The sequence below is a fragment of the Elephas maximus genome, chromosome 2 (assembly GCF_024166365.1).
Source record: "Elephas maximus indicus isolate mEleMax1 chromosome 2, mEleMax1 primary haplotype, whole genome shotgun sequence".
In the NCBI taxonomy this organism is placed as follows: domain Eukaryota; kingdom Metazoa; phylum Chordata; class Mammalia; order Proboscidea; family Elephantidae; genus Elephas; species Elephas maximus.
This window is the reverse complement of record NC_064820.1, coordinates 231,581,700-231,594,509: the sequence shown is the minus strand read 5'-3', so window position 1 is coordinate 231,594,509 and position 12,810 is coordinate 231,581,700. Positions and strand designations below refer to the sequence as shown.

The following is a 12,810-nucleotide window of genomic DNA, read 5'->3' as shown; positions in this document are numbered from 1 at the left end:
GATATCGATGTTTATGCATTCCATTTCATTCTTGACAATTTCCAATTTTCCTAGATTTATACTTCGTACATTCCAGGTTCCGATTATTAATGGATATTTGCAGCTGTTTCTTCTCATTTTGAGTCGTCCCACATCAACAAATGAAGGTCCCGAAAGCTTTACTCCTTCCATGTCATTAAGGTCGACTCTACTTTGAGGAGGTAGCTCTTCCCCAGTCATCTTTTGAGCACCTTCCAAACTGGGGGGCCCATCTTCCGGCACTATATCAGACAGTGTTCTGCTGCTATTCATAAGGTTTTTCACTGGCTAATGCTTTTCAGAAGTAGACTGCTGGGTCCTTCTTCCTAATATCCATACGCCTACAAGGAAGACCAGTTAATATGACTATTATTCAAATTTACACAGCAACCACTAGGGCCAAAGACGAAGAAATAGAAGATTTTTATTCACTGCTGCAGTCTGAAATTGATCAAACATGCAATCAAGATGCACTGATAATTACTGGCAACTGGAATGCAAAAGCTGGAAACAAAGAAGAAGGATCATTAGTTGGAAAATATGGCTTGGTAACAGAAACAATGCCGGAGATCAAATGATAGAATTTTGCAAGACCAACGGCTTCTTCATTGCAAATACCTTCTTTCACCAACATAAACAGCATCTATACACATGAACCTCACCAGATGGAACACACAGAAAGCAAACTGACTACATCTGTGGAAAGAGACGATGGAAAAGCTCCATATCGTCAATCAGAACAAGGCCAGAGGCCGACTGTGGAACGGACTAACAATTGCTCAAATGCAAGTTCAAGCTGAAACTGAAGAAAATCCGAGCAAGTCCACAAGAGCCAAAATATGACCTTGAGTATATCCCACCTGAATTTAGAGACCATCTGAAAAACAGATTTGATGCATTGAACACTAGTGACCGAAGACCAGACGAGTTGTGGAAGGACATCATACATGAAGAAAGCAAGAGGTCATTGAGAAGACAGAAAAGAAAGACCCAGATGGATGTCAGAGGAGACTCTGAAACTTGCTCTCGAACGCTGAGCAGCTAAAGCAAAAGAAGAATTGATGAAGTAAAAGAACTGAAGATTTCAAACAGCGGCTCCAGAAGACAAAGTGAAGTATTCTAATGACATGTGCAAAGACCTGGAGATGGAAAACCAAAAGGGAAGAACACACTTGGTGTTTCTAAAGCTGAAAGAACTGAATAAAAAATTCAAGCCTCAAGTTGCAATAGTGAAGGATTCCATGGGGAAAATATTAAACAATGCAGAAAGCATCAAAAGAAGATGGAAGAATACACAGAGTCATTATACCAAAAATAATTAGTCTATGTTCAACCATTTCAAGAGGTGGCATATGATCAGGAACTGATGGTACTGAAGGAAGAAGTCCAAGCTGCTCTGAAGGCATTAGCAAAAAACAAGACTCCAGGAATTGATGGAATATCAATTGAGATGTTTCAACAAACAGATGCAGTGCTGGAGGTGCTCACTTGTCTATGCCAAGAAATATAGAAGACAGCTTCCTGGCCAACTGACTGGAAGAAATCCATATTTATGCCTATTCCCAAGAAAGGTGATCCAACCAAATGTGGAAATTATAGAACAATATCATTAATATCACACACAAGCAAAATTTTGCTGAAGATGATTCAAAAAGGGCTGCAGCAGTGTATCGACAGGGAACTGCCAGAAATTCAGGCCGGTTTCAGAAGAGGACGTGGAACCAGGGATATCACTGCTGATGTCAGATGGATCCTGGCTGAAAGTAGAGAATACCAGAAGGATGTTTACCTATGCTTTATTGACTATGCGAAGGCATTCAACTTTGTGGATCATAACAAACTATGGATTACATTGGGAAGAATGGGAATTCCAGAACACTGAATTGTGCTCATGAGGAACCTTTACATAGATCAAGAGGCAGTTGTTCAGACAGAACAAGGGGATACTGATTGGTTTAAAGTCAGGAAAGGTGTGCGTCAGGGTTGTGTTCTTTCACCATACCTATTCAATCTGTATGCTGAGCAAATAATCCGAGAAGCTGGACTATATGAAGAAGAACGGGGCATCAGGATTGGAGGAAGACTCATTAACAACCTGTGTTATGCAGATGACACAACCTTGCTTGCTGAAAGTGAAGAGGACTTGAAGCACTTACTGATGAGGATCAAAGACCACAGCCTTCAGTTTGGATTGCACCTCAACATCAAGAAAACAAAAATCCTCACAACTGGACCAATGAGCAACATCATGATAAATAGAGAAAAGATTGAAGTTGTCAAGGATTTCATTTTATTTGGATCCACCATCAACAGCCATGGAAGCAGCAGTCGAGAAATCAAAGATGCATTGCATTGGGTAAATCTGCTGCAAAGGACCTCTTTAAAGTGTTGGAAGAGCAAAGATGTCACCCTGAAGACTAAGGTGCACCTGACCCAAGCCATGGTATTTTCAATCGCATCATATTTATGTGAAAGCTGGACAATGAATAAGGAAGACCGAAGAAGAATTGATGCCTTTGAATGGTGGTGTTGGCGAAGAATATTGAATATACCATGGACTGCCAAAAGAACGAACAAATCTGTCTTATAAGAAGTACAGCCAGAATGCTCCTCAGAGGCAAGGATGGCGAGACTGCATCTTACATACTTTGGACATGTTGTCAGGAGGGATCAGTCCTGGAGAAGGACATCATGCTTGGCAGAGTACAGGGTCAGCGGAGAAGAGGAAAAACCTCAATGAGGTGGATTGACACAGTGGCTGCAACAAGGAGCTCAAGCATAACAAGGATTGTAAGGATGGCTCAGGACTGGGCAGTGTTTCGTTCTGTTGTGCACAGGGTCGCTATGAGTCCGAACCGACTTAATGGCACCTAACAACAACAACAACATCCACTTGATTGTTAAAATCCTCCTCTGCTGAGGCCACCCTTTGGAGAGCATTCATATGAGACACAAATATCTTCACTTCTTTGGCCCATTCAGAGAGGTCTATCCACAGACCTCTTTCCCAAACCTCCTCTCCTCCAATTTTCCAATCACGTTCCTCCCATGTCCCTGACCATCCAGCCAAACCATTGGCAACAGCATATGAATCAGTGTACAGTCACACATCTGGCCATTTCTCCTTCTGAGCAAAGTGAAAAAACCAGGTGCACTGCTCAAAGTTCTGCCCATTGGGAGGATTTCCCTTCACTACTAACCTCAGGAAGTTCCCAGAAAGGGGCTGTAGTGCTGCCACTGTCCACTTTCGAGTGGTGCCTGCAAAACGCGCAGAACCATCTGTAAACCACACATGAGTTTTCTCTTCTTCAGTCAACTGATCGTAAGGAACTCCCCATGAGGCCACAGGTGCAGATTGGGAGATGGAAGGTAATGTGACAGGCATGGAGGCCATGGTCATTTGGGCTACTTTTTTATGCAACTTACTTGTACCTTCAGGTCCTGCTCGGGCCCAATCTCATATATATCACTTCCATTTAATGATGGAGTGCTGCTGTGTACATCCACCTTTATGACTCTGTGGGTCAGACAACGCCCAGTTCATGATGGGCAGCTCAGGCCACATGATAACTTGGTGGGCCCATGGTTAAGTGTTCAATCTTTACTATGGCCCAGTGTCATGGATTGAATGGTATCCCTCCAAAAATATGTGTCAACTTGTCTAGGCCATGATTTCCAGTATTATGTGGTTGTCCTCCATTTCGTGATTGTAATTTTATGTTGAGAGGATCAGGGTGGGAATGTAACACCACCCTTACTCAGGTCACCTCCCTGATCCAAGGTAAAGGGAGTTTCCCTGGGGTGTGGCCTGCACTACCTTTTATCTCTCAAGAGATAAAAGGGAAGCAAGCAGGACAGGAACCATTCCTGAAGACAACCCATCAGACATGGATTGGACCGGACAATGGGTTGGAGAGAGATGCTGATGAGGAGGGAGCTACTTGTATCAGGTGGACACTTGAGACTATGTTGGCATCTCCTGTCTAGAGGGGACATGGGAGGGTAGAGGGGGTTAGAAACTGGCAAAACGGTCACGAAAGGAAAGACTGGAAGGAGGGAGCGGGCTGACTCATTAGGGGCTAAGTGGGAGTATGTAGTAAGGTGTATATAAGTTTATATATGAGAGACTGACTTGATTTGTAAACTTTCACTTAAAGCACAATAAAAATGATTTAAAAAAAAAAAAAGGACACCTGAATTTTCCAATAAGGGTAGCTGAGTAATCAACAGGAAGAAAAAAATTATAAGTGTGTTGTAATAAATCCATGTTAAAGTAGACTGGGAGTCTAAGGATTTGTGAGGAATAATGTAAAAGCCTAAACTAACCCACTAAAAGGTTTATTACATAAAAAAAAAGGCCGGGGGGAGGCAAGCAGAAAGTTGGGGACCTCATACCACCAAGAAAGAAGCACCGGGAGCAGCGCACGTCTTTCAGACCCAGGGTTCCTGCGCGGAGAAGCTCCTAGTCCAGGGGAAGATTGGCGAGACAGACCTTCCTCCAGAGCCGAAAGAGAGCGCCTTCCCGTGGAGGTGACACTCTGAATTTGAACTTTTAGCATACTTTACTGTGAGAAAATAAACTTCTCTTCATTAAAACCACCCACAGCGTGGTATTTGTTAGAGCAGAACTAGATGACTAACATACCCAGTAACAAGCCAAACGCTGTTTCTCAAAAGGTGAGTAATAATCTGTACAGGATGGCAGGGCTTTGCTCCAAAATCCTAAGGGTCTGTGCTGTGATTCACCAATACAGGCCTGCCAAAGACTCCAAACAGCATCTTTATCTGACACTGACACTTCAAGCACCATTGGATCAGCCGGATCATATGGCCCAAGTGGTAGAGCTGCTTGCGTGGCAGCCCAAACCTGTTGTAGAGCCTTCTCTTCACCTGAGCTCCCACTCAAAACTGCACTTTTTCAAGTTACTTGATAAATAGGCTGGAGTAGCACACCCAAATGAGGGATATGTGCCTCCAAAAACCAAGAGGCCTGCCAGTCATTATATCTCCTTAGTTGTGGTAGGGGCCAGATGCAGTAACTTTTCCTTCACGTTAGAAGAAATATCTCAACTGAGAACACTCAGCAGTGTCTTGTAAGGTATCTGCCTCAGGCGCTGCCCCATGCAATGCCTCTGACACCGCCCCATGTGATGACTCAGTCAAAGGCTCTTCAGACACAGCTGGGTTCTGCTGGCAGAAGTGATTCAACAGAATTTAGGGGCTCAGTGTCCCCAGCTTCCAAGTCATCTGCCCACATGTCTCCATCCCAAGTTTCAGGATTCCATTTATTCCCAGTGTCCTCATTTTACCTTCTGCCACCCTTCGAGGTTGGGAATTCAACTGGCATTGTAATTCAACCACTTATGTTAAGACTCTGGATTTGGTTTTTGGCAACATCAACTGTGTTACTACAAGAAATAAGACTTTCTTTCAGGGCACAAGTGGCAACTTTCAGGTCATTATGTGGCACTTCAACTATGACTCTGAAGCCCTGAGCTCACCTCTTTCTTTCACCGCTTCGTCTAGCAAAATAAGATCAACGAAGCAGCTTCCTTATATTTCTCATTCTGACAAAACTGTAGAAAAGAATCAAACATGCGATCACCCAAAGCCTTGCCTCTCACCAATGCTTGATCTGATTGGTGGTGATATTTTACGAATTTCTACTGGCACCACACACAGTGCCCTCTTTACTACTGGAAGCAGAGTTATCAACATCTTTAAGACTAACCTGACTTGAGAACCAATTTAGAAAACTCCTTCTTAGAATTTTGCTTCTCTACAACAACTCTGAGTACCAAATGTCTTAGGCTGGGTTCTCTAAAAAAAAAAGAGAGGCAAAACCAGTAAAGCGTATAGATATATATAACGCAGTGCCGTTGATATAGAGAGAGATTTATATCAAGGAAATGGCTCATGGAGTTGTAGAGGCTGGAATGTCCCAAGTCCATGGGTCAGGATAGAGGCTTCTCCTGATTCATGTAGCCACACAGGCTGGCGAACCCAAGATCAGCAGGCCAGACAGCAGGGCTCTTGCTCTCAGGCTGCGAGGATGGATGAATTACAAGACTGACAGGCAAGAAAGCCAGACAGCAGGGCTCTTGCTCTCAGGCTGCGAGGATGGATGAATTACAAGACTGACAGGCAAGAAAGCAGGTATGCTGCTAGCTCAAGTCCCAGGAACCAGAGATCAGACAAATAGGAGCCAGCTGGAGGATCCAGAGCAAGCAAAGGCCTGCAAGCCTTGCTAGAAAGTCTACTTATATTTGCTATAGGCCACACCCCCAAAGAAACTCCCTTTCAACTGACTCGCCACTCGCAGCTGATCCCATCATGGAGGTGATCACATATCAAATCTCATCGTGGAAGTGATCACAACATCATACGATTGCCAAACTACATCATAACTGCCAAGCCATTGAGAATCATGGCCCAGCCAAGATGACACACGACCTTAATGATCGTGGATTATGTCCCCCAAAATAGACAGGTGGAAGCCCCAACTGCTGCACCAGTAAACGAGCTTGTTTGGGGAAATAGGGTCCTTCTCTGCATATGTATTAGTTAACATTAGATGACACCGGAGTAGTGTAGGTTCTAATCCCGTATGAGAGGTATCCCTATAAAAGAGAACGAGAGACACTGAGACAGAATCACACATATGTGAAGATACATCTATAAGCCAAGAAATGCCTGGGCCCGCCAGAAGCTAGAGGATAGAAGCAAAGATTTTCCTCTAGAGCCTTCAGAGGAGCGTGACCCTGCTGAGACCCTGAATTCTGAGACAATAAATCTCTGCTCTTTAAAGCCACATCTTGTTACGGCAGCCCCAGAACACTCATTTTGGCACCCACGTGACACGATGTAGGGTTAGAGGGTTTTCTGGATCTCAAGGACACACCCGTGGACTCACACTGCTTCCCACCATCCATTACCTGCACTTGCTTTGCATGGACTTCCCTCTCCTTCATTGCTACTGGTGGCGACTGACACTTTCCAGACTTCTGAAGAGGAGCCGCAGGACTAGCAGGTGGAGCTTCAATTCTTTCTGAGCCTTCGTTTAGAATCTCTCCAAAACCTGAGCCGTCACCTAAAAACAAACACCACAAAATTAGGGTCTAAACCGAGATTCCCTGGTGGCCTTCCTCAAGGACCCCATGGGCATCTCCAAGACATATATCCAATGAGATCTGTGGCTGCGGTGCTGCTACAAGAATTTTCCTAATGTTATTCCTTAAGAACAGCAGCTAAACCACCAATCAAAGAGGGTAACAGTATTTTTGCAAAGCACAATTAAGATGAGAATCGCAGAAATACTATAATGACTATCTTCAGAGAAGAAGGGGCATATTGTTCATGAAACTCAAGAACAGGAAGCTATAAAGGAAAGGAATGGTCAGAGAATAAGGAAGAACTGTTAGAAATTAAAAATATGAGAGCAGAAATAAAAGCATTCAGTACAAAGGTTAGGAAGTAAAGTTAAAAAAGACTAAGAAAGGAGTCTTTTTTAAAAAAAGACTCAGGAGAATAAATACAGAGAAAAGCAGAAAAATAGAGAATTGGTCAAATACTCAAGTACTGGACTCCTGGAAGTCCGATAGTTGAACAGTGAGAATTATAGAAAGAGAAGAGAAAACTGAGGGAGAAACTAACACAGGACAGCATAAGAGGATTCTCGGTACTGTGGGCATGCACAGCTGTGGGTGTTTAGTGGAGAAAAGGGGCAGGGTGCAGGTGGGGCATAGATGGGAGGTGGGGAGAAGGCAGGAGGGATGTGGACGGGACATGGACAGGACATGGCGCAGGGCTCCCATGTTGCACAGGAGCTGGTTTCTGGCCCAAGAGCTGCACCAAGCCAAAGCTACCAATACATGTGAGGAAACTAAGGACAAGTTGAAATATGAACATTCTCCCCAAAAAAAGCACCACTGTGCACATTTTTCCCAAGTCCTTCCAGAGAACAAGCTTCATTAAAGATAAGGGTCCGACTCAGAATGGTGTGGATGGCTGTTCAGAGGGTCCTCGACAGGCAGCAAACATTCAACTTGGGTCCCAGATTGGGGAGGAAGGGTGGTTGGTAAAAAAGAGAAAACAAGAGCAAAGAAAAGAAGTTGTAAGGAAACAAAGTGTAACCTGTGCACTACACAGCTCCGCTAGAACTACAAATCTGCTTTGCTAAACGATAAATGCTCGACAGTGTTAAATTTAACAGAAAGCGTAGACAGAAAGGTATCCAGGTTTACTGCTAAAAGTATAAACATGATATTTAAGTAGCAGATGTGTATTACGTCTGCTTCTGAAATGGTCTCAAACCACCTATGAGGGACTATAATGTGAATTTAGATGATATATAAAATAGAACTATGCTATAAACAACCTAAGTTGGCCTTGTACCTGCATGCTGTGATAAAAAAAAAAAAAAGATGTAACATATAGCTAAATTTCTCTAAGTTGGCCTTGAGACATAAGTTGTAAACAACCTCCCTAATATCCAACCTTAAAGGGAAAATGTAACATGCTAATCTTTGTTAGACATAATGTCAACTGGAAACCCTGGTGGCGTGGTGGTTAAGAGCTACGTCTGCTAACTGAAAGGTTGGCAGTTCAAACCCAGCACACAGTCCTTGGAAACTCTATGGGGCAGTTTTACTCTGTCACATAGGGTCGCAATGAGTTGGAATCGACTCAATGGCAACGGGTTCTTTTTTTAACGTCAACTGGTCCTTAGCATGTGAATCCAGGTAAGAAAATCACATATAAACCCTGGACTGCTGTTCATTCAACGAGAGAAGGCAGAGGCAGAGCATCTCTCTCTAGGCTGACTCTCACCAAAAACTGAGACAATGCCAGAGACGAAGACTGAGATTAGCTGCTGCTGCCAACTTGTACTCCATTTACAAGGGACCTCTGGTGAACACAAGCCATCGTCAAGCCTTTCTTCCAAGACCACTCATTAAAGGTAATTGCCTTAAGGCTGAAGATCTGGACTCTAGTCACTGTACTAACCTCATACTGTCCTGACTCTCTGGTCCTAATTGAATGTCTTGTGGTCTTACCTTTGTGCCTTGCCATGACTACCTTGCAATAAATTAAATGAGTTTCTGTATGATAAACTTTCACACTTCTGTATTTATTTTAAAATGAAATCTCATGGGACAATGCAATTTTTAAGATGAAGTTTAGATTCTGAGAGCTGGAAGTGGATATATCCAGGGAATGGCCATCAAGAGCAGGGCGTTGAATGAAGACCACCACGCCTGCAAAAACTTTGCCGAATCATTCAACTTCTTAAACTGCATTCTTATTACTTGGAATACACAAAAATTAAAAATAAAAAGTTGGTTGCCCTATTCTGCAAACACGTGATAAAATTCCCAACGAACTGTACAGATCTCACTGTGGCCATATTTTCAAAAGCACTGACTGGGCCAAACATGATTTTTTCAAAAATCAAAATGCCTCCGAAAGTGATAAGCTTGTAAAAAGCTAACACGTTAACTGTAGAAGAAAAGATGAGATTGGCGAAATCACCATTTGGCAGCTACTGTAGAGCAACTGATTAAGGCAAGATCAACAACAGACCCTAAAACAGGGGCCCAAGTTTGAGAAGAAAAGAGACTATCACAGCTCTCAAATGGCCTCCCCACAGGATACTTACCTATTAAAAAAATATATCAATAAAACCTGGCAGAGCCCACCTCGGCCAAGTGGCCAGAGTCAGCACCACGGCCCTGGAAGGGCCCCTCGCCACCCACCCCCATGAAATCAGGAGGCCTTGTGGGCCAGCAGAGATGAAGAGCCGTGCCACACAGCGATCGATGTCCTCTCCACAGATCCTCTGCAGGAGACAGAAGATCTGGCTAGGCTCGGGCGGGTGGAGCTGGGAAGGGCCAGGCAGTACTGGGCAGGACCAGGTGGGGCCAGACTGGGGTAGGGAGGGCAGTGCCCAGACACAGGCAGACCCCCTGCCCACTGCCCCCAAGAGCAGCCCCCTCCCTGCCCTCAGCCTTGGGTCCAGGTGCAGCTTCCCTCACCCTAGTCCCTGCCAGCTAAAGACCCAACCTCAGGATGCAATGCGTAATCTGGGATGTTCTTTCTATAAAGAACACTGTTGGGACGACAGGCAAAATTCAAATAAGGTCAGTAGATGAGACATCAGCATTGTACCACTGCAAACTCTCTGGTTCTGAGCACTGTGGTGTGGCCTGGATTTTAGGAAACGCACAATGAAACGTTTATGAGCAAAGTGGCACCATGTCCACAACATACATTCAAACGGTTCACACAGACAGATAGAGGCAGAGACAGAGAGATAGAGACAGACAGAGAAAAAGAGAGAGAAAGAAAGAGGGAATGCACAGAAAAATGTTAACATTTGGAGAATCTAAGTGAAAGGATACAGGAATTCTTTGTACTATTCTGTATTTTGAAATTGCAAAAAAAAAAATTTTTTTTTTCATAAAAAATGGGCAAAGGATATGAACAGGTACTTCACTAAAGAAGACATTCAGGTAGCTAACAGATACGTGGGGAAATGCTCACGATGATTAGCCATTAGAGAAATACAAATCAAAACTACAATGAGATTTCATCTCACACCAATAAGGCTGGCATTAATCCAAAAAACACAAAATAATAAACTTTGGAGAGGCTGTGGAGAGACTGGAACACTTATACACTGCTGGCAGGAATGTAAACTGATACAACCACTTTGGAAATTGATTTGGCACTTCCTTAAAAAGCTAGAAATAGAACTACCATATGATCCAACAATCCCACTCCTTGGAATATATCCTAGAGAAACGAACAGATACATCCACACCTCATGTTCACTGCAGCATTGTTTACAATAGCAAAAAGATGGACGCAACCAAGGTACCCATCAACGGACAAAAGGATAAATAAATTACGGTATATTCACACAATGCAATATTATGCATCGATAAAGTACAATGATGAATCCGTAAAACATTTCATAACATGGAGGAATCTGGAAGGCATTACGCTGAGTGAAACTGGTCAGGTGCAAAAGCTGCATGAGACCACTATTATAAAAACTTGAGAAATAGTTTAAACTGAGAAGAAAATATTCTTTGATGGTTATGAGAGTGGGGAAGGTGGGAGGGAGAGGGGTATTCACTAATTAGATAGTAGATAAGAACTACTTTAGGTGAAGGGAAACACAACACACAATACAGGAGAGGTCAGCACAACTGGACTAAACTAAAAGCAAAGAAGTTTCCTGAATAAACCAAATGCTTCGAAGGTCAGAGTAGCAGCAGCAGGGGTCTAGGGACCATGGTTTCAGGGTATATCTAGGTCAGTTGGCATAATAGAATCTATTAAGAAAACATTCCGAATCCCACTTTGGACAGTGGCATCTGGGGTCTTAAACACTAACAAACGGCCATCTAAGACGCATCAATTGGTCTCAACCCACCTGAACCAAAGGAGAATGAAGAACACGAAAGACACAAGGTGATTACGAGACCAAGAGACAGAAAGGGCCACGTAAATCAGAGACTACATCAGCCTGAGACCAGTAGAACTAGATGGTGCCCAGCTACAACTGATGACTGCCCTGACAGGGAACACAACAGAGAATCCCTGAAGAAGCAGGAGGGCAGTGGGATGCAGACCTCAAATTCTCGTAAAAAGACCAGACTTAATGGTCTGACTACTAAAGGAACCCGGAGGTCATGGTCTCCAGACCTTCTGTTAGCCCAAGACTGGAACCATTCCTGAAGCCAACTCTTCAGACATCCACTGGACTAGACTCACCCAACCCCCCAGACTATAAGATAGAAAATGCTACTGGTGAGGAGTGAGCTTCTTGGCTCATGTAGACACATCAGACTGTGTGGGCATCTTCTGTCTGGAGGGGAGATGAGAAGGCAGAGGGGGACAGAAGCTGGCTGAATGGACATGGAAATATAGGGTGGAGGGAAGGAGTGTGCTGTCTCATTAGGGGGAACGCAACTAGGAGTATATAGCAAGGCACATATAAATTTTTGTATAAGAAACTGACTTGATTTGTAAACTTTCACTTAAAGCACAATAAAAATTAAAAAAAAAAAGATTTATACACACACAAAAAATTTTTTTTCAAAAAGATAACTGACTCACTTTTTTCACTTCCATCGCTTTTTCCATCTCCAAGAGGAGATGATCTTAAATTTTCTTGAGAATCAAAAGACGTTATAATAAAGTCTTCGACATCTTTCTCCTGTTCAGATAGAGTTTTAAGTGGTCATAAAATAATAATTTATCACACCACAGAGCTCAAGTTGCCAGATGGAAACTTTCTAAGTCCTGAATTTACCACCTGCCCACACAGAACCCACGGGAAAGAATTCAAACTTGCAAGCACATGGAGTTCGTGTGTTTCCAATAATCTATCGGGTTTACCCACGGTTCCTCAAACATATGTTAAAGCAGTAACTAGCAAATATTTCAGGCAAAAAGAATTTACATGAAATGACGATCTATGGATACCTGAGACAACATTACGTATGACCTAAATGCCTTTTTATTTTCTTACTTAAAATACTTCAAATCTTAAGATTACTATGCTAAAAAAAAACATAACTCAACAGTAATAAATTGAAATGCTTTTAAAATTAAATAGCAACACACATGGAACCTGTTAAATATGAAATACTACTAAACATAAACATAAAAGCATGTTCTAGACAAAGGGAAATGTTACAGAGAAATGCGGTCTTTATTGTTGTGTGGAGTCAGCGTCAGCGAAGAAGCCAGGTCTCAGGGGAACCCAGTAGGGCCCATCCA

The 12,810-nt window shown here is 43.1% G+C and overlaps 1 protein-coding gene across 7 annotated transcripts in view; it reads right to left on the bottom strand.

Annotated features, from left to right (window-relative positions):
• Positions 1-12,810, bottom strand: part of PCNT (pericentrin) — a 145,949-nt gene that overhangs the window by 48,387 nt on the left and 84,752 nt on the right. For all 7 annotated transcript variants that reach the window (XM_049875076.1, XM_049875074.1, XM_049875081.1 and 4 more), the window contains 2 exons: positions 12,145-12,244; positions 6,954-7,108 (listed from right to left, as the gene is read on the bottom strand). In XM_049875076.1, coding sequence (XP_049731033.1) covers positions 6,954-7,108; positions 12,145-12,244 — 255 coding nt within the window. The remainder of the gene's footprint in view (positions 1-6,953; positions 7,109-12,144; positions 12,245-12,810) is intronic.